The 22,614-nt window shown below is 39.6% G+C and overlaps 1 protein-coding gene across 1 annotated transcript in view; it reads left to right on the plus strand.

Annotated features, from left to right (window-relative positions):
- Nucleotides 1–22,614, plus strand: part of LOC309585140 (ADAMTS-like protein 1) — a gene marked incomplete at both ends in the record, with an annotated part of 88,293 nt that overhangs the window by 47,939 nt on the left and 17,740 nt on the right. The window contains 4 exons of the mRNA XM_082301671.1: nt 2,558–2,737; nt 4,592–4,726; nt 19,039–19,239; nt 20,236–20,431. Coding sequence (XP_082157797.1) covers nt 2,558–2,737; nt 4,592–4,726; nt 19,039–19,239; nt 20,236–20,431 — 712 coding nt within the window. The remainder of the gene's footprint in view (nt 1–2,557; nt 2,738–4,591; nt 4,727–19,038; nt 19,240–20,235; nt 20,432–22,614) is intronic.

Here is a 22,614-nt window from a genome sequence, read left to right on the forward strand (position 1 = left end):
CTTCTTTAGTGTAGATGAACTTTACATCTGTATAGGTTGCCAAAGCTCCCCAGGAAACATTAATAATGAAATGGCTACTAAATCATAGTAAGTTAATGCAATAACATCTGGTAATAAAAAAGAGATTAGAATGTAAGAATAAAGTTAACATCATTAGAAAGCAAACTGGCATATCCAGAAATTACGTGGAGACTTGTATGGATGAAAACAATTCCTCGCATGGTCTTGTAAATCTGTAAGTTTTTTCTTTCTAGTACTTTCCCTCTGGTCATGTCAGGATGTCCCAAGCCAGTGCAACTAATGGGACTTGTTCTAGGTCAGAGTTCAGTGACAGTAAATCCCGTTATTACAAGCTGCGTTTCAATCACTGTGCTGTACAGTCTGTAGTATAGAAGCATGCGTGTATTGAATCTGGATACCTCAGCTCATGTAAGGACACATCTTTACTGAGAGTCAGCAAGACAGCAGAATAGATACTCATAAGAGAAATATTAAGGATCAGTTATTATATTTTCTAAAGCTGCATTTTCTGTCAAGGGACAGAAGTACACACTTGCTGCTGACAGGTGTTGATAAACCTGGAGAAGGTTTCTTAAAAATAAGAGATAATGGAAGAGTACACTACCAAAGCCTAGGGAGCAATTTTGTATTGCTCTTTAACTTCTTAAGAGAGGCATAAGCACTGTCAAAATCTGTGTTCTGAGTTGAAGTCTATATATATTAACTGAAAGACAAGGGAAAACAATCATTCTGAATGCAATTAGTTTAATTGGCACCTGATGTGAATTATGTCAAGATAAATATCTATTTCAGTTTTACCACAAAGACAGTGTTGTGGTTTTGATCAAGATTTTAAAAATCAACATTATTTCTCTTGACATAACTTCACTGCTTTGTCTGTAGAGGTGAAGGAATGTTTTTTAACTATTGTTAGGTAATTGTGGTCAATTCCAGACTTCTTCAAAACTAATCCTAGGGAAATGCCCAACCAAAAGTCACTCAGGAGTCTTGCAGATGTCTCTGACTTCCAGCTGGAGGATTTTCTGTGAGCTTCAGAAAGCCAGCAGCATTTCTGGTGTGAGTAACTTGACTACTGTGGGCAATTTCACTTAAAAATAGGATGTGAGAGCAATTTGGATTGCATCAGTATCACTAGGGAGCTTTCTGTTGATTTCAGCACTTAAATTGTGCAGATATTCTTTTGAATACCAGAAGCTTCAAGCAAGCTGGCCCAAACTGTTACTGAAAATACAGTTTGACATGAAAGAAGAAACCAATTTTAAAAAGCTAGTTCATAGGGCATTCTGCAAAATGTCATGTGCAATTAGTGACTGTTGAGTCAGAACAGGTTTGGAAGGGTGGCTTAAAATATATTACCTTCCTGTCCTTTATCTCCTTGTATCTTTGTTGTTCCAGTTTGCAGTTCTTTCAGTTCTCCTAAACATTCTTTTCCTCTGTATTTCACCTACATGCTGAAGGTTTTATTTTCTAGTTCATGTCTTGCTTTATGGTATACGTTTATTCATCAGCTGTACCAGATGGTGAAATTCAATTCACTATTCCAAGAATATTGTGGCATTGGAAACCAGTCACCACTGTTAGAACCTTGTATTGCTATGACTCCTTTCTCCCAGAGCTCCTGATTTAGCAAAGTTATCTCAACAGTCTTACACAATTCTTCTTGCTAGCATCCCAGGTAGCCTTTTTGTGCTGTATACATGCACACTGATGGAGGGGAAAGCTGAAGAAGAATAGACTTGGATAATTATTCATTAGCTCAAGTCTTGCCTGCCCAGCAAAGTGAGTTCTGTTTCCAGCTGGCACCTCTCAGACTTTAAGTCTCTGTGATATCTCTGCAAGGGAAACACTCAGCCCTCTGTCCTCTGCCATCCACCATTACCCAACAAAACCGACTGAAATGCTCTTGCTACCCCTTGCGGCAGTGATGCGACATGATGCGTTTGCTCGTCCCTGTGCTGTCTGCCTCCTGTTCCCATCTGGCGGCTGTGCGTGTTACTGAAGGTGGGAGCTCAAAAGAGAATGAAACTGCTGCTCATTGACACACACTGCCTATCTTTCCCGAAGCAAACTGTAAGAACAGCTGTACCTGCAAACCTCCTCTTAGCGTGGAAACATTGAAGACAGAGGAAGGACAAACTTGTAGAATACAATTCAGAAAAACGTTTTTGTAGCATTGCTGGACATTTTGTAGGCAGAATGCATCTTTCTTAGACTCAATAGCAATACCTCAACATTAAGGGGATCTCACTTTTAACCCCTTTTTCTTCTGCCGGTAGTGAAGTGCAGATGAATCTACCTTTCTAGACTAGGGCCTGCAAGAAGCATATTGTGTCTGGCTCTGTGTTTATTTTGTTGTTTTATTTGAGTCACTGCTCTAAAAGACGGTGGCCATATGAAATCCTGCTTGTCCCTTCCCCTTTTTCTTTAGCTTTTACTCAGTACTTCTCATCTCTTCTTCTTCTCCCACTATTTGCCTTATAAGTATTTTTTGCCTTGTAATTCTTACTTGTGTCACACTTTATCAATGTTTTTCCAGGTGTTCCTGAAGCAGAAGTTACTTGGTTTAAGAACAAGGTCAAGCTGTCCTCTACTCACCATCTGCATGATGGGTTGCTATTTATATCAAATGTTTCTCTATCAGATCAGGGGTTGTACTCCTGCAAGGCAGCCAATCTTCATGGGGAAGTAACTGAAAGCTCCCAGCTGTTGGTTCTTGGTAAGTCAAGGGCATTTTAGTATTTTTCACTTGCAACAATAGTAATGTGGCTACTGGCACATCCAGATGGCAGAACTAATCAGAGGTTGTGGGAAGAGGAAATGGCATGCAGGCAGCCCCGTTCTAAGAAAAGCATCAGTCTCCATTTGTACTCTGGGCAGCATCAGCTGAAGCAAGGTGGTGGTAAAAGGAAAGTGGATAAGGAGAAAATGTCTAAGCACAGGGATTGCACCTCCCAGTCCCAAGATACTCAGTTTAACTCTTTCAGACTTGCTAGCTAAGAAAAGCATTTATTAACCATACCTGAAAGTGACTATCTTGAAACAAGAGTGATGCCACCTTTTCCCTGTGAAGTGCTCTTTCTCTGCTGAGCAATCTTTCCATTCAAGGCTGTGTGATACTGACCCACTTCACAAAAGGTACATGAATCCAGTACACTTCTAAAAAGTACATCCCAGGTTCAGTGAATGGTGAATCTTACTTTCCCCTGTGTTTTTAAACACCAGACAGAAAGTCCATCTGGGTGATTTGAAAGAGAGTGGCAGCTGGGAAATATGAGTGGAAGTGGTACCTGGTGGGAACTGGAAGTCTGGGAAAGGCATTTCCTTTCCTAGTAACTCATCTTCTGTAGTTTCTGTGTGCCTGGCAGGTGAATGATCCATCCTGCCTTTTTAAGTACTTTAGTGCATTTGATGGTGAAGTCTCAAATTTTGAAACATATTCCCCACAACTGGGGCAATACCATTAGAGCGTCCACTATAGCTCTCATCTTTCATGACTAGAGTGAGCTTCCAGAGGAAGTGTAACAGTAAGATTTCTCAGGTTCACAAACAATACTAAAATGAAGGTTCACATATTTCTCCTGCTAATCCAGACTGGCTCTAGAATCTCAGTCTGAAAAAACAATCTGGAAAAAAAATCAGCTGAGTTTCAGCCTATAAATAAAGACTCCACATGATCTGTAAATCCTTTTCTGATCGTTATAAATGGCTTAACTTTTAAAGATGGTAAGTTACTGTGAGTTATGCAAGCTGCTTATGTTTCTAAGCAAACGACATTTTTAGCTCCTTGATGGAACAGAACAGTTCAGGCATCCTTGACCTGTACTCCTGGTGCTGATTGCTATCAGCAGTAGAAAGCTTGCATAATGTGTGCCATGATCTAATTGAAAGGGGTTGAAGCCACTATTCATTTAAATCAAATATCACATCATTTTCGTGACAAACAGAATTGGGAATGCTAGGCATTACCTCAATTTTTAAAATAGCATTATGATCAGTAAACAACTAAATCCTGCAGTGCTCAGCATAGACTGATCTTCTTGAGCTCTAACTCTTAGTCCTTTGCAGTTCTTCCTAAGTATACCACAGGATCTGGCAGGATGATAACCATATTTAATCAGGGTTTGATCCAGATTTTAGCAGACACTAAAAGTTTTTCACTAGTTGCCATGAACATCTATTTGTTTTCTATGCTGTAAACATTTGCTTTTTCTTCCAAGCCACTGTATCTCCTGGTACCATATAACTCTGTCACATGTGAAGAGAATCCACCAGAATGCTGTGGTAGCCTTCAGAGATCATCTCTTTTAGTTTGTGGTCATATTGATCCAGATGTTATTTTAATATTTTCTCTAGCACCTTACATAATATGAGGCAAAGCACTTTCAGTAGTTATCCAAAGTTGCTTAATCTGCCCCTCCGAAATGGTAATGTTGCAGGCACAGTGAAAATTGCAGCAATATCTGATGGGGGAAGATGGGAGGGCGGTGAGGGGGGTGGTAGGGGTTTATGTCCCAAGATGGTTTCTGCTACAGTGTTGCTCATCGCTTCATTCTCCCCAATCTGTTACCAGAGCCTCCACGACCTCTTCCTTACCTAGAAGACTTGACAGCAGTGCTCACCAGTGCTGGGCCCAGCACTCATTCAGTGCTGACCTCTCCTTCCGGAACAAAACTGACCATCAGTCCAGGAAGCTCTGCTCTTATAGGTAAGTCAAGTGCTTTAAGGCTTTTTAGATTTTTAAAGTCTTTAAAGTTTGTTATGCATCTGGTTAACCATTACATTAAGGATTTGCTTATCCAGACATGGGCAGTGAGACAAAAAACATCAAACCAACAGTTCATTGTCAGTCATAATCACTGCCAAATACTTTTTAGATCTCAGAAATTCATTTTAAAATAAAAGTTCCTTTAATTAGTCCAAAGCTGCATGCAGAATAAGGGCTCCATGATGCCCTTTATATATATATATGTAGCATCCTGTAAGAATCAGTCCCTGCTCTGGGGGACTGGCAATCTTATTCAACTCAAAGACATGGCAGACCAGTATGCCACTTGATTTAAAAGAAGCATTGATGTTTCTGTTTCAGTTTTTCTTCTACATTTGGGTAGTTGCCTTACCATATGTCTGCTACTCAATTGTATATCCTTCTTCAGAGCCTTTTCCAGAGTCTTGCTTATCCCTCTCTCCATGTTTTGATCTTGCAAGCTCTCTGTTTTAATCTGCTCATTTTATTCCTCTTTCTTATTTCACACAAACAATGTTTGCATGAAGCCATATAAGGAAATCATCCCCAATGAATGCTTTTCTTCTTTTCATCCATTTCTGCCTTCCATACACGTTTACCCTCTTTACACAGTAAGTTCTTTTATATCCTGTAAACTTCTTTCAGATCTGTGGGTGTGATTTGTTTGCAAGGATATTCTAGTTATTTTCTAAATTTCAGGGCATGTTTATTTTATTATTTTATTTCACACACTACTTTGAAACTCTATTAATTGTCAGGCTCAGATAGGCAAACAGCTTCTCTAATGAACATGTTGCTGCATACCATGAAAATTTGTCAAGCCCTACAATTTCAGACCTATCTTTCCTCCTTTTAGAGGTAGGGATCTGAAACTTTTAGCAGGGGTTCTGCAGATATGATGTCCTGAGTGTTAATATGTCTCTGCACCTTCCAAAAGCATTCTTTCCTCACATTTAGTAGCAATTTTAAGATTTTGTTTTCACAGTGGAGGTATTCTATTTATGTTTTTAGTTTTGTATGGTTTACTTTTCCCAAGTGCTGATATCTGCATACATTTGCAATGGCTTTTAGCCTGCAGTTCTGGATTACATTTCTGTTTGCACAAAAACTGCACTCAAATAGTCCTCAGTGGGGGAAATATCATAGGTATTTATTAGCATTAAATAAATCATTCCGGGTATGGTTTTATTATGCTCACAGATGTAAGACTGGGTCATATTCCTGGTTCATCCATTTCCTCTCAGATTTCCAAAAAGAGGTCTTCAGGAGTTCCAGGCAGTTTTAAATGTTTAAAAGCAGTAATTGAATGTCAAAGCGTGCTCTCCATTGCCTGTGTACAACTACCTCCAGATCAATTTCATTTGGCCATGCTGCCCTGTACCCTGCTGTGTCACTTCATGGGCAAGAAAATCCCATGAATAGTAATTGCAAAATAGCAAACCAGTTTCATTCTTGAGGCAGTTCCCTCAGCTTCACTGAAGTTTTACTGGTTTGAATTTGATCCTTGTTATCATTCAAACCTAGGAAAACTTTCTGAGATATTTTTTCTAACAAAAAATCAGCAGGGAATGGGATATCCAGTCAGTTAGAAAGCTGTCCATTGATTCTTTCCACCCAATCAACCTTAATCCTACTAAGTCTTTCAGCATTTATTATGTTGAGGTGTTGGCTCTACATTCTCTGGACATCCATATAAGAACTTTAGATATATAAATTGCTACGTATAAGATCCCTTGTTTGTTCCACTGTTAAGCACCATTATCTCTTAGGACTAAAAAGGCATTGAATTAGACATTGAATTCAAATACATTGAATGTATTTGGAAATCTAGGCATATGAGGATTTGTTGAGTAGAGAAGGAAAACAGGACATATGCAAAGGAACAGAGTGAAATGTGAAGAAAAGGAGTGATAAGTAAGCTCTGGGTAAACATTCTGTTTTACGAAAGTTAAAGATAACAACGGTGAAAAATTACATTAGAAACCTGGATAAAGTCATGCAGGGGTTTGCCAGAGTTTTGTTTCATGCCTTGAGGGTTAAAAAAAATGCAAACAGAAAATATTAACACAGCAATGGAAGACTAAAGCTGCAAATGAGAACTTGTTTGGAAAGTAGCAGCTGTATCAAATATAAAACAATTGACAGGCTGAGCTGCAAGGAGAGAAACAGAACTTCCAGATTATCATACATGTTATACACTGTCTTTTACAAAGTGGAATTGTGCAATGCTTCCACCATCATTTCAACCATTTGAAATTATTAACTTGCTCTCTGGAGTCATCTGCTATGGGTCTCTTCTATTTAAATTTCAGGGGGGTTGCACAAGATAAAGGTTAGTGTCAAAACACAGATACCTGGTTTGGAGGTTTTCCTTCTCATTGCAAGGGTCATTGAGTAGTCATTTATGTGCCTTCACAATAGAAGTAGAGGAAACCCTGTTAAAAGACCCATGCCCTGCCCAATGGACTCAGCAACATTTTTATCTTATATACTTCTTTTGCTGCCAAAGGTTTGAGATTCCAGGTAGCTTTCTAGGCCCAACTCATCATCCAGTTGGAGAGCATGATGTATAGATGGTGACTTACGCAGATTGATGCTTTACTCTGCTCCTTCACAAATGTTGAAAATATGTGCAGAGTAGTGAAGTCTTCCCCAGTCCTCACATTCATTATCAGGTTGTAGACACTTGTGTGTTATCTGCAGATCACACTCCTGAAGGACAAGACTATCCCTGAAGCAGAGCTAGAACACCCATGAGTTTGAAAATATTTCTGGGTTTTACAGCAGTGCAAACTGACAATCAGTGACTAGCCACAGACTGTCATGCACATTCTGATGTTCTTGGTTCATGGCAGACACACAAGACTTTACATTACACATAAGATAAACACATTTGATCTCTGAAGTGACACAAATTTTTATTTCTTTGGAAAGTTTTCACATTAGATCTTAATCTTACTAAGGTTTCTGTCTTTGGGAATTTTTAAGTTTTCGATACAGTTTTTCCAAATGTTGGTGATGAAAATATTACAAGGAACACCACTTTTTTCATCAGAGAGGAAGTCTTCTATTTGTCACCTGATAAGAATTTTTGGGTTTTAAAAATATTCATGACCGTTTGACTTCTGTCAATTCTGATTACTTCATGGTGTTATCTTTTGGATTAAAGAAACATCTTAAGCTCATGTATTTTCAGTAGCTTATCTATGCTGTAAGTATCACTGAATTTTTTACACAACTCCTTAGACACATTCCCATGAGTCTTCAGCTTTGTAAATATTAATGTTGGCAGAAACCAGTGTTGTAGGATCCAGTGTTCCTGACTTCTGACTCTCCTGCAGAAAAGGCTTTGGGCTTATCAAGAATACTTGTTTTCATTTAGGTTCAAGCTTGTTATTTCCTATATTTGAATATAATTCAGTAGGAAACTCTGAAGAGCTTAGAAATCCTTATGGAGATCCACTACAACTTCTCAAATATATTGTGATATTATTGGAGACCAGTTATCAGCAGACTTGGCAAAAGACACAAGATTTGATTTTAAAATATCTTCTCATTTTAGCACTGAAGAATACTGAACGTATTACAATTGTGTTGCACAGTGAAAGATGAAGCTTTAATAACTTTGATATCTATACCTTAGTTTTAAGTGAGGATTTTTGCAGGAACATTGGAAGAAATTTCAGAAATTAATACGTCTAGGAATATGGATACGTAGCACTCCCTATACATCGGAGTGAAGTAAAGAAGGCAGAAGGAAAATGTTATTTTAAGGAATCTGATAATATGAATAAATGGGGGAAAGCCTAGGCAATTATTTGAAGTCTGGTTCCCATCCCTCCTTACTTATAAGGGATGCTGAAAATTACTGTGAAGTTAGATGATAAAGTGTATTTTTCTATGACCAGAAAAGTACAGTCAATTGTAACAAAAAAAAAAAAAAAAAAAAAAAAAAAAAAAAAAAAAAAGAAACACTGATGCACCATATTTATTGTGTTCTCCTTGATTACTTCCATATCAAATTTACTCACTTCACAAATCAGAACATTATTTTACTGTCAGCACTGTGAACATAGTCCTAAAAAGAAGGTTTCTTTCTGGTTTTATACATTATCCCCAAAGACCACAGAGCTAGAGCAGCTTTGCTGCCAATTTCACTAGTGCTTCAGAAGATGACCAGCTGCACAGCAAAGTCCTGATCTGCAAACATTAGTATTTGAAATGCAACTGTTTTTAAGACAAAGTGATAACAAAAACTTTTCACTTGAAAGATACAAAGGATTTCCCCTTACCAAATTTACTGTGTTTCACTCTCACTTTTCTTTTACTGGCAGTAGCATATCCCACTCATTTCTTAGTAAAATCACTTAGGTTCCCAGAAGATCACCCAGAAAGCAGAATTGAAAAATAGTCACCTTGCTTGCAATGGCCAGCCTTTTGAATTTGAATAAATTACTTATTTTAAAGGTCCAACTGCAGTGGAGCCAAAGCCCAAAGTTCAGGGTGGGGTCAGGGTTTTTTTATTATTTCAGAGGGGTTCACTTCAAGCCTGCATCTAGTATTTGCTTGTAGGTTTAAGAGTTATCTAGATGGGACAGCAGACAGAAAAATTAACCTAGAAGTTTTTACGTGTTCTTGGGTGCATTATAGTGAGTCAAATGTACTTTAGGAGAAGAACCTGATCTCATAGATAGACTAATGTCAGGATCAAACTCTTTCAAGCAGAGCTAGAGAAGTTAATGCTGCAATTGCTTGCTAAGTATGGTGCCATAACATCTCGCTCTCATAGGACTGGTACTTGTTCAAAATCAGTGTGAAAAGTAATAAATGATCCCAATGAACACAACTGATCTCACCAGTACAAATTTCTTTCAATGTTTGGCTATATACTCGAGAGCAAGAATATATCTTCTTGAAACGTTATGTTTTCTTGTACTCCTTTTTGCCCTTCCCATCACCACCATGAGCCTGTTTTAAATTTTCCTAGATTTGGGAGTTAATGCTGCATTAAAATTTGAAGTAGAAATGCAAAATAATTTGCAATCTGCACAGAGTCTGCAAAAAGAAAAGTCATGAGTAATTACAGCTAAACTGATGCCTGTGCTTCCCTTAAAGAAAAAGCTGCAGAAGCTGTGCAGTAGGATTCAAATAAAATGATGACCATCTGAGAAATTATTTTGCACACTGTCATTTTTTTCTTCCTCATTCTCTGTAATAAATTTGCCATCATGTTTGAAAAGTAGTTCTAATGCTAAAGAATATTTTTTAGCAACTTTATTTGATATTAACATTATGTCTAGTGTGATGATTATAAAGTGCCAGGTACATTCATGGGATAATCTGGTTTTTTAACTGTGTTATCCGTTCCTTTCAATTTTTGTCTCAGTGAAAAGTCTGCCTTGCCACAATATTTGTGAGAATTCCCAGGTAGAAACATGACCTTTCTGTAAAGGCTAGAATTAAAATTAATATCAAGATTATGCCATTATCGTTGCAATTAATTGCCTAATCAGACACTATCACATTGATTAGATTCTGGATATTGTATGAAGTTCATAGAGTGTTGCAGCATCTTCCTTCTACATCAGAGTACAGCAGACTATGTCAGACTACACTGTAGCATTCCAGTGAAATGTGTGGCTTTTCTTTTGCATATATACATTGTGTACATTTGGGGTTAAAAATTACGTGGTGATACCTCTGCTTGGTTGAACATTTTGACTACACTAAAACAGTGTTTGCTTTTAAGGCAACCAGACACTAGTCCAGCCACTGCCAAGCTCTGAACACAGAGACAAGAGAGTGATGTCCTCTAGGCAATCTGCTGCTTTGAGTATTTTTCCTGCCTGCTGTTTCATGCCATGAATGATCTAATCTGACAAGCACCGATCTACAGTAGTGGTCCAAAATACTTCCAATATAAAATAATATCACTGGCCTCTGGGGCAACATCTGCTGAATTATGAGTTTTTTGTAAGGGCTGCAGCCCTTGAACTTTTATCTCTAAGCTTTACCAGAATCACTGACCTAGATTTTGTTCTAAGGTAGATATATGTGATGCAGAGCTCCACTGAGGCAAATCTTCATGGGTAAATAGGTGTATCAGACTTGCTGCGGGTATCCTGATATGGAGACCTCTCATTCTTCCAGCTCCTTCACATAAAAGGTCCTTTAGACTCTTGCAAAACTTAAGATTTATTCTAAAGTGTTAAGGGAGTATGAAACACTGTGGGGTTTCTGACATGTTGACTAAAGGACTTAGTGAAGCGACCTCTCCCTCCATGATAGTCCTCAAATCTCTCCCAAACAACTACAGCACTTTGTTAATAGGACAGAAGTTACAGCCTCTCTGGAGCAAGCATCACTGCTATTCCCACACCTGTCTGCCCTCCACCTCCTCTGCTCTGCATTTATTATTTTCGTGGTGACACAGGAAGTTACCTGAGATGCTGTTTCAGAATGTTGCAAGTTTATATTGGATTATGAAATGCAGAAAACCTTCTACAGCAGCCCTGACATTTGCAGCTTGTTAATTTTGTTATGTGCCAGCTCTTGCTCTGTCTCTTGTTGAAACTTTTGTGCTGTCTTGTTGTTCAGTGCTTGTTCCATGAGTCTCATCTCAGTGCTGGTTTTCTCCTGTAAGTGTACAGTTAACCTGGAGCTGTAGCAGTGGTGGGGTAGAAGGTCACAGTTTAACTCCTTTTCTGTTTTGGTCATGCACTGAATAAACCCATCAGAGTTTGCTTAGGTGGTTATTTGAGTGTGCTGTATCCATTACTACAGGCTTTGATTTGCCATTGCCGATTGTTTTCAGGCCAGTCCTTATTACTACATGATTCTCAGTGTGTAGGATTTCTGCTGTCTAAGTTTTAGAAAACAGTATTAACTACCAGAGCTCGAAAATTCTCTTGCTTTTTAATGTGCCCACCATGTGTCTGTGTATTTGGGAACATTTTTTACAGCCACTGTGGGGCTGGGAATGAGCCTGACTCAATTTTTGTGGAATACCACGTATACTTGCAGTGCTATGTAAGTGATATCTAGTAACAACAACATGTGTGGCATTGGGTAACCAGTTTAGGTGTTTTGAGAACTGTTAAAAACCATGTCATATGTTTAATATAGTGAGTTTCAACTGCACCTTTGCAGCCATAAATAGTTGTTTAAAATGTCGTCTTTTTTTCTTAAGTGCTACTGTTATCAACTTAATTGGCTTATTTCAAGAATTCCTAAATACATAGTTTTCCTTGTCTAGCATAAATTCATGTTATTTAAAAAATTATCAGTAAAGGTTGTATTTATACAAACATTAATTCTTTCTTCTGGTTTTTTTCAGATTCCATTGCTTTTTATTAATTTTATTTCATTCAGTGTGTGAAATCAATGAGAAACAATTTGTATAATAGCAAGTAGTTAAGTGTCTGTTTATATTTGGTGTTGGTAGTGTATTGAAAGGTCTTTCCCCATAAGACAAACTACAAAGACATATCTCTTAGTTTTACCTCTTCAGCAAAACAGGTGCTACATACATGTGACTTTCAGACATGATCTTACTTGCCTTCATTTGGTTTGATTGCATTTTAAAGGTTGAATACATCCTGTCAATTTTTCATCTTTATGTTTGGTACAGGATGGAATTGAATTTTAACGCCATTCCATTTAACGTATATTTCTCATCTGAGTCAGCCAAGGAGAAAATCAGGTGTGACAGGAAATTGGGGAAGTGTTTCTCACTACCAGTAATCTCACCCACATAGTGTGAACACAATAGCACAGTATGAGCCACAACGTAGTAGTTCAGCACCAAACTTGTATCTATTCAGATTGATCTGTGACTTCTCCACATTTTGTTCCAAGCATTTTGTTCTTTACTTCATTGTTAATCTGCCTTCTATTTTGAAAGCCTACTTTATCTCCTTGAATGTAGAAGTTAGAGTGGAAATACTGTTGTGTTTCAAGTCCTGTAGGAGCATTACATTGTAGTGGTTTTGGTTCAAAATATTCACTACTTACTTATTTTCCTTCTGTGAGATGAGAATTAGGAGAAAGCAAAGCAGGCACAAACCTTAAACAGTTGCAGTACAATGAAAGAGTTTTATTGCTAATAGAATTAAAAGTAAAGAGAAATAACAAGAAATTAAAGCAAATCCCTCCCCCTCCTTCCCCCCCCTTTCCAGCACTTCTCTCCTTTTACCCAGCTCACACAAGGGATAACAGAACATGGGATGTTAGTCAGTGTTCCAGTTCTTGAAAAGTCTCTCTCTTATGCTTAAGGGAAAAAAGGGTTTTTCCTTCAGTTGCACGTGGTTCCCAAACTGCCACCAACAGCAGATCCGCCCGGAAACAAACAATCTGCTGTGTGTAGAACATCTCTCCCATGAAAAATCTCACAGTTCCTTCACACTGCAAAACATGGGCCATCACATGGGGTTATTCATCTTTTAAAGGATAAATTATTTTGGCCTGCACACAAAGGCTTTTCTTCGCCACAAGTCTCTAAAAGCCTCTCACTGCTTCTATATAGCCTGGCATCGGGCATTCTTCACAATCTTCACAGGCACACGAAGATACTCCATCCCCCCATGTTCTTCAAATGGATTAAAGAGACAAACAGTTTGTGGTATTACAGTTTCTTACCACGGCATGCAAGAAGGTTTCTTTTAAGCTGCGCGCCAGAATCGCGGCACCGCCCTCTTTTCTCCCGTCGCCATTTCCAGCTCCGTCCCACGGGACTCACTTCTCTTTCTCTCTGACTCTGACGCCGCCATGCTGAAGGGTGTTCTTGTTCGGGCTTTACGGTGGGGAAAGCCTCGCTCCCTTTGTGCTGCTGGCTGCGTGGTGTCTTCTTCAGTTCAGCACGAAGTGTGCTGGCTGCAGACAGGAGGCTCTGCCGGCTCCCGCTGGCTCCGCCGGCTCCGCATGGAGAGGAGAGGGACCCGCCGGTCCCCAGAAGCCGCGCTGGATGGGTTTAGCTGTGAGCAGTCCATGGCTGGGTTTAGCTGTGAGCAGTCCATGGCTGGTTTTAGCTGCCTGCGGCTCTGGGACAGTTCCCTCCCAGTGACCCAGGGTCCGTGCCACAGCATTGGGAAAGGGGGAAAGGGGGAAAGGAGCAGTGGCCCCGGCCCGGCCCGGCGGGGCCGGGAGGCTCGGAGCCCACTCTCCCCGCCCACCTTCCAGCAGGCGAGCTGGGACAAAAGGCAATTCCCGTCTTTCCGTGCGGTTTGAATATGTAAATTGTGAGAAGCGTCATTGGTCTAAACGACTGTCCATCAACTCAGGTTCAACCCACTACATACATTTACTGCTTTAACACCATGTATTGTGGTCCACAACTCTCTTCTGTTAGAGTTCACTAAAATAACACAGGAACACAAAATTATTTTCTTTAGCTTGCTTTATTTCAGTCTTAATATAATTAATAATTCTGCTGCCAAAACCCTTTCCACCTTTGCCAGGCATTTCAGATAGTAGTCAGCAATCATCTTTCCCATTTTTATGTTTGGATAGGTACATGTCTGTGGCTTGCTGAGGCAGGAGCTTAGGCCTTCTGATTTGTAAGTCTAGTTGAATTTTTCTGTGAAATTTCTGCCCTACATTTACATTGTGCTTTGTGATGTTGTGATGCATGCAGTCCCTACCCAGTTGGTGTGTTTAATGTTTGTAAAATTCAGCACCTTTTTTTCTTTTTTTTTTTTTGTCTGATTCAAAGTATTTTGAAATAATGCAGCACAAACATTTGCCTATTTTGCAAAGAGTGATCACTGGTGAATAGCAAAGGTGTAAAATTGAACTACAAGCCTGTAGTTGAACATTAATACCAGTGGATTCCAACTGTGTATACCACAGTGTGCTTTTACAGCCAGCCATGTTACCAAGACCTACCTCCACCTATTTAGGAAATAGTTTCCAAATATGAAAGTGTTGTCCTGAGGCTAAGAAGGCAAGATTTTGATGTCCAGCTGCACTGCTGGCATATGGTTTGGCCTCAGGTAAGACAGCATACACTATCACATACCTTGGTTAGCTGCTGGGAGAGTGGGACCGGTGAGTTTACTTCCCATGGCATGGCGGTTTGAGGGCTGTAGTTGGAAAGTGAAATAGTTTGTTGCAGTCAGACTGTAGGAATGTTTTGTTTAAAGAAATTTCAAAGAAACTACCTGATCTTGACCTGAAGTCTTCACTCACATTCCATGTTTAATAAATATTAGAAACATTGCCTGGGACTAATCATCGTGTCAACAGTAAATTAGAAAGTTATTTGTTAGATAAATATGAAAACAATCTATATTATAAGAATAGATATCTATTTTAAAGGCAGTACTGTAATTTTTTTTTAAATTGACACTATCAAATATATTTAGTACTTGCAAAATTCACTTGACATTTTTACCATTGTTTTCCATACAGTATCAGGCTGCTAAGAAGAAAAGGAGTCCTAAAATCAACAGCCTTTACATTTGTTTTTTTCAGGTCTGAAAGTGAAGAAGTGGTGCATGCTTTGTATTTTGTTCTCCTAGTATTAGCACGTTAGCCCAGAGTCTTTCTGCAGCTACAGTCATTTGGAAACTGTTGCAAAGGTGTAATGGGCAGTTGGTTTTGGCCTGCAGTGTGAATTTATTCTTTCCTCTCAAGAAATCGTTAGCATTTTTGTGGAACATCAGTCTTTCCTTTCCAAATACCCCCTTGTTATCCTTGAAATACTAACATTTTCCCAACTGGAAGATGTCTTTTTTATTAGAGTTTTGTTTCTATCTCCAGCTTTTGCACATCAGTGCTCATCCTGGCTTTGAATGAATTCAGAGTCCCACTAATCTTTGGAAGGGAAGTTGAAGACAATATTTTCTTACCTGAAAGTTCTGCAATAGCTGTGCTGTCTGGAAACAAAGGCAGTTTCTCCGTCTCAGGCATTATGGGGACGAGTATTGAGCTTCAAAAGGATAAAAGAGTCAATGTCCACAGGGGTTGGGGAAATAGAGAGTAAGTGTTAGTAATCTGCAATAAATGGTATGAAAGTTATTCCTGGAACATGAGAAGGAGATATTAATGGAACATACGGTTTTATTGTACTCTGGTTCTCACTTACTATGCCTAAAATATTGTCCCAGAGCCTGTGCATCCATACATGTGGGAAATGTATAAAAATGTCACTTGTGAAATGTGATTGATAGATATTAGTAAAGTTTTACTGTTAAGTAATAATTACTCACTGGTAGTGCGTGTCTAGGGAATAGCTTCTGGGGGTTTTCCCCCATATTACTGATTACTGGCTCTTCCTTTAGCTAATATTTTATATGCACATTTTGGAAGAAGAAATGTTACATAAGACTACTAAAATAGCACTAAGAAGATGATATTGTTTTTCCTGACAATATTTTTTTAAAAGAAAAACATCATGAACTAGGACCATCTGCATGCTGAATTCAGGTTCAGTTCCTCTGTGTGTAGCATCAAGCTGACCTTTCTGCTTTCTGCATTTACCCTCTGCAGACTGCTTGCAAATGCAAACAATAAAACTGGGCTCACAGTGCATCTTTTTCAGTTGTCATGGCTATATGCTGACCTTTGGAAATCACTACACTTATCTTAAAAGACAAGTAAACTATGAAAAATTAGAATAATCTAGGCAAAAGCCATAGAGCCATTTATTGTTAAGTTTGCCTATTTCCTGTAAATTCCTTTGTTTTCCATTATTTTTAACTTAGGCAGTCTTAAAACTATAAGGCTAAAACCTTTCGTGTCTCTCATTTACTTGCGAATAAGTATCTTGGAAACTGAATGAGTTATTTTTCAGCACAAGAGTGGGGAAAAAAATGAAACAGGATTAAATAGAGAGCTTACAAAATTAGGAACAGAGACTGAGCAAAGAATGCTGTGGTTTTGTTGTCAAGAAGTGAGTGCTGCATAGAGATAACTGCCAAGGATAAAACTGCATTAGACCTTGCCAAAGAAATTAAAACAAATAGCACACTCTTCACCCTTATAAATAAAAGTTTTAAAAGGGTGAAAGAGGTAAAAGAGGTGAAACCACTGGGGACAGTTTGCACTCTGTGATTCTGCCTTTCCCCTCCCCCCCCTTTTTCCATATTTTTAAACATTTTATCTGCATTTACTAGTTCTTTTCCAGTGCATCTTTGTCATTGTGACAGCAGAGTCTACTGTGTGTGTCAGTCTTTTGCCAGGGAGCCCTTGCTCTCTGAAATACCAGTTTCACCGAGTGAGTGAGTCCCAAAGAGCAGCAGTATCCAGCCCACACCCTTCCCCGCTGTGGATACAGGCAGGGTGTGACAGCAACAGGGGACTAGCAAAGACTCGTGTAGCCACTGCACCAGTGAGAGCCCCAGTATTTATCCTCCTGAGTGGCAGATGGTTTCTCCCCAGTGCCTGGATCTACCCCTCAGCTTGAAAGTGGCTGGGGCATACCACAGGCCACCACCAGGCATTTTCCATCTTGTGTGAGGTCTTCTGCTTTACAAGCAGGAGAATTTAATTTTGCTGGGCAAGACAGTATCTTCTGTCATAGGAATAGCGTAGTTGGAGGTATGATTAATGGCAAAAGGTACACAAGTAAAGACTACAGTAGCCAAGTCCCCTCGTGTTAGTTTAGAGGTATAACCAAATTCAAAAGGGTAGCAAGGGTTCCTAAACAAAGTGACGAGTTCCTTAAGTCTCAAGGATTTGGTCATGATGGTTGGAAATCAAACTCTTCAACCTTCCTGAGTAGATTAATGACAATGGTATTTTCTTGGAGCTGTACCTGCCCAGTGTATGTTAGTTAGGGTTCTCCTCAGGTGGACAAACAAGAATGGAAGGAAGAGCAGTAACAAAAATGTTACATTGCAGCATCTGTTAATTGTGTACAGAAGACTTCATACTCACATCTTTATTTGTATCTGTGGATAATAAATAGAAATCAAATTACATGGAGGTGGCGATGAAGAAATATCAGCTGATGGATTATTCCCTCATCTTAGAAGAGTCTTCCATTTTTAGTATTTTAAATTTGTACTCTTCCTTTTTTTATCCCATTCCTTTTGAACAGTGCCTGTGTGAAAGTTGATGTATATATGTTATGTTTGTTTATATAGGACAGTTCTGTCAGAAGGGATTTTGTCTACAATATAGTCATTCATGCACATACATACTAATATAAACAAAACAATATAAAGCTTCAGCATAACAAACTAACCGTCAGAATAGATTGCGTTCACAGAAACTTAGAGACCTTTTATGTGTCAGTGACATGCATAGCAGTCCAGGACAAGCCTAAGCCACAAGCAGTCCTAGTGATATATGCCACCCTTCACATGTGGCATTTCTGGCTCCCCACGCCCGCACTCGGTGTGGATGGATTACACTGTGGAAATTACCTAGTTCTTAATTTTTTTCCCGGGAAATAGGCAAGGAAGCTTAGCTGTCTTTCGCAAGTTACACCAGTCTTAGAAATTTCCTGCAATTCATCATGAAACTGGCAAAGTGTTTAGGTGATATGAGAACCACAGTAAAAAGTGTCTCATAGATACACTTCCTTCAGGTCACCGTGCAAAGAACTCACTGAGAACTTAAATCTCATCATCTGTGCTGGTGGTCCATAGACTTCACACAATGCTTTAGAACATCAGGATTTTTTCAGTTGCTGGTTTTGGTTGGTTATTGCTTAGAGAATTGCCCTTTGCTGTGATGAAAAGCAAGCAAACAAACAAACAACAACAAAACAAACAAACAAAAAAAAATCCCAACAGCAGCAAAACCAACCAAACCTCTAAAGGCTCAATTTTCTCTCTTTGGTTTTTCAGCAGGTTTTTTTGTGTAACAAAAATTTCTGACTTTTAATATAAAACAAGCAATAAGTTACATTATTAAAAAAAAAAAAAAAAAAAAAAGAGAGGAAGGTGTCGTGTGGCTTACATATGAAATTTGGAGACCGAGTTGTGTTTGTGTTGCTTGTTCACACGTGATCTTTGAGTTTTTGCCAGGTTTATAACCTCTCTATCCCACTTTCTTCAATACCAAAATGAAGATGATCAGACATAGTGGGAAACTGATACAAGTAATTCCAGACTGATCAGAGATGTTCCATATTGCAGATTATCTGTCTTTTAGATTTTATACTTTTTTTCTGGATGATGACAACGTATTACTTGCTACAGAATTATCATTATGAGCAAATGAGGAGAAAATGGGATGGAATTGACTATTTCCCCTAATTTTGACCACATCAAAGCATGTACCAAGTTCAGTACTCAACAGGTTTTTCTCATGTACCTGTTTTTTAGGTTGTGCTGTCGATGGGCATCCAACCCCAAACATCACCTGGCTTTACTGTGGTGAGCCTCTCAGTCTGCAACATCAACTCCTGGCGGCAGGACGGATTCTTCAAATACTCAATGTCAGTGATTTCACTGATGGTGAATTCAGCTGCCTTGCTCAGAATGAGGCTGGCTCGCTCACACAAATAATGTCCCTGGCTATACAAGGTAACTCTTCAGTTTTAGTCCTTTCACCCTGGAAAGCTCTTGCCATGGACTTCCCTGCACTGCCTTTCTCATCCTGAATTTTTCCCCTCTGAAGCCATCACCATGCATATCAGGAAAAAGATGTCTTAATGATTTATTGCCATGAATATAGATTTGCAGGACTACTGAGTACCTTACAGTGTCTTAGGTTTTACTTTACTAAATGACACCAGATATTTCTGCCCTGCTGAGCATAAAACACACCTTAGTGATTCAAGCTGTACTTACGCTGAGCCTGGACAATTTTCTTGTCCAGAAATTCAAGACAGAGGTGGCAGAGTTTAAGACCCCTTAAAACAGAAGCCCCTCTGTTAATACACAAAGGTCAGTGTCTCACAGTCTGCTCTTCCTTGAAAACCCTTCACTTGTAAAAGTTCTGGAACTGTTACTGTTAGAGATCTCCCAGAAATAAGACAAAGGCAATAAAGCCAGAGAACACTGTGGTGCAGCTGGGCTGGAACAGAATATGCAGCTTTCATTGCCCCAACTGTCAGTGATGGAGAGGCGAAGAATTTAACTTTTCCTTCAATTTTGCTATAAAATTTTGAGGGTGTTGCAACTCCCACATATATCTTCAGGACAGATCGTCTGTGCGAACTGTCTGGTAAGAGACACAGTGTTTCAAGATCATAGAGTCTGGGAACTACAGCTAACCACATCTTCATTAAATTACACACCTCTAAAAGTATAGTCCTGCTCACTGGCATCTGGCTTCACTTAACTGCCATACCATGTTATTCACTTTCCATGCCTGATGCTTCTAAGCATCAAAAAACTGGGTTTGTTACACCAAAGGCAGTCAGGGGTTTGAATTGTGTGCCTTGCAGGGGTAGGTAGCTCCTCTTGACTGAATCCCTGTATTTTGTCCTGGAGAACATCTTCAACTCTCTCCTTTCTAACTGAACTCCTGCTGTCAGTTTTTCAGTGTTAACATGCTTCTCCCACACTTCCTGGCAGAATACCAGTGGTCTGTGGACAAACTGACAGCTTGTTCGGCTTCCTGCGGCCACAGAGGGGTGCAGCTGCCCCAGCTGAGGTGCTTACTGGATGGGGCTGAAGTCAACGCATCCTACTGCAGAGAGACACCCAAGCCATCTCTGCAGCCCATCGCATGCAACAGAAGAGACTGCCCTTCACGGTTCGTCCATCTCATGTAAAAATAGCTTACATGCATTTAAGATGTGCTGGAAGAGTTCTTTGTACAGGACATCATACTGCTGCAGCCTCTCCAGTGCCTGTTTGGAGAAGTCATGGCTGAAAGGGAATTTACAAGTGCTTAACCCAGACAGCCAGGATAATATTTGTGGAAAGCTTTGACAGTACAAGGTAGAAAGAGAGTTCACAGCTTTCCTTGTCTTGGGTGATTCCAGCCACACTCTATGTTGGATATAAGTATCTTGCCTGTTCTGAGCACTGCACACATGGAAATTTTGTCACCAAAGAACTGTAGGATCATTTTTTTGTGTTAAACATGGCTTCATAGCAGTTTGCCCCAACAATATAATAGACAAGAAGCTAAGATTAGCAGCTATTTTGTGATTTTATTCTGATTTCCTTTGTTGCCTGAACATCAATATGAGCAGGACTGTTGCCGTATCTGCAGCTGCAAAGAATTCCCTTAGCAGGGTGGAAATATCTTTTGTAAAATGGACACATCCCATCAGATCTGGCAGGCATGAAGGGGGTTCAGAGTAAGTTCTGCCTCTTTTCGGAGTTTGCTAGCTTGTGGTTGCCTTGGAATTGTAACTCTCTGCCCTTGTAATCCCCTAGTTTTCACTTACTGCTAAACACAAAAGAGCCAGGACAGCTTGAAAGTCTTCTGGCTACACTTAGGTCCTCTGCCACACCTCAAGTACTGTGTTCAATTTTGGGCCCCTCACTACAAGAAAGAAGAAAGACAGAAAAGCTAGTGAAGGGTCTGGAGCACAAGTCCCATGAGAAGTGGCCTGAGGGAGGTGAGATTGTTTACCTTGGAGAAAAGGGAGCTCAGGAGACCTTGTCACTCTCTACAGCTGCCTTGAAAGGAGGCTGTAGTAAGGTGGGGGTCAGCCTCTTCTTCCAAGTGACAAGTGACAAGACAAAAGGAATCAGCCTCAAGCTGCACCAGGAGAGGTTTATGTTGGCTATTAGGGAAAAATTCATCATGGAAAGGGTTGTCAAGCATTGGAACAATCAGCCCAGGGAAGAGATTGAGTCATCATCCTTGGACATATTTAAAAGATGTGTAGATGTTGTGCTTAGGGGCATGGTTTAATGGTGGACTTGGCATTGCTGGGTTAATGATTGGACTTGATAATACTAAAGGTCATTTCCAACCTAAACAATTATCTGGCTTCACCCCATACAAAGTCTGTTTTTCTTTGATACCCTTGGGTGCAAAGAAGTGTACATCCCAAGAGCTTATCCAGAGAGTCAGTGTAGTGTTATGCTCCCTCCATATTAAAAATGTCCTGCTTCTGCAATTCAGTATCTCCTTAGCTGAGATGCATAAACATGTTTTTCCATACTTTTCATGGTGTTACTCCCTCCTCTCCCTTATTTCCAATGTAGGTATGGTATGTTTCAGTATACAAGCGCTTAAAAGTAGTGAGCATCTCAAGAGAAATTTAGTACAACTTCCCTCATTCAACAGTGATTTGGGAGTCGTATTACAAAAAGGCAATCTAAGCTGAGGCAAGGAGAAGTGCTAAGCAACCTGATGAGAAGTGGCCAGATTCACCACTGTTGCTGTGTCTTGGGCATATTGCAAGTTTCTGTTTAATTACCTTTTAAAATATATTCCTACCCTTCTCTGCAGGCAAATGTTTTCTGAGTTGCCAGTGGAGTCATAAGAAAAAAACAAAAGAGATTTGATGAAATATGAAACATGCTCATTAGCAGCAGTTTTCCTTGGTGTTGACAGTAAATTCCATGGGAATGGTTTATGTCTTTTTATACCTTCCCTGAATTGTAACACAACCCCAAATCCTCCCTCAACTCCTGAGAAACTGCTGAGATGTAAGCTTGGAAATAAAAGCTGACTGACATACAGACCAGAGCGTTATGAGCAGTGCGGAAATTGCGGGTTCAACCTCACCCAACTGCATGAAAAAGTACCAGTGTTGTTTTCCAGGTTGGGAATATGTTTGTTTATACTTGATTCTGTGACCACTGGAGTTAATCACCTGCAGAAGACAGGGAAATAGAAACGGATGTTTCTCCATGGGACTGGAAAATGCCTATTGCCTATTTTGTAAAGTAGTCATAAACACTGCTGTGAGGGATGTGATAGCCAGTATTTTACTCCCAAAACCACACAAATCCTGCTGGGTATCCAGAAACTTAATGAAGCAAACT

This window comes from Coloeus monedula (assembly GCF_965178545.1).
Source record: "Coloeus monedula genome assembly, chromosome: Z".
NCBI classification, from domain to species: Eukaryota; Metazoa; Chordata; class Aves; order Passeriformes; family Corvidae; genus Coloeus; species Coloeus monedula.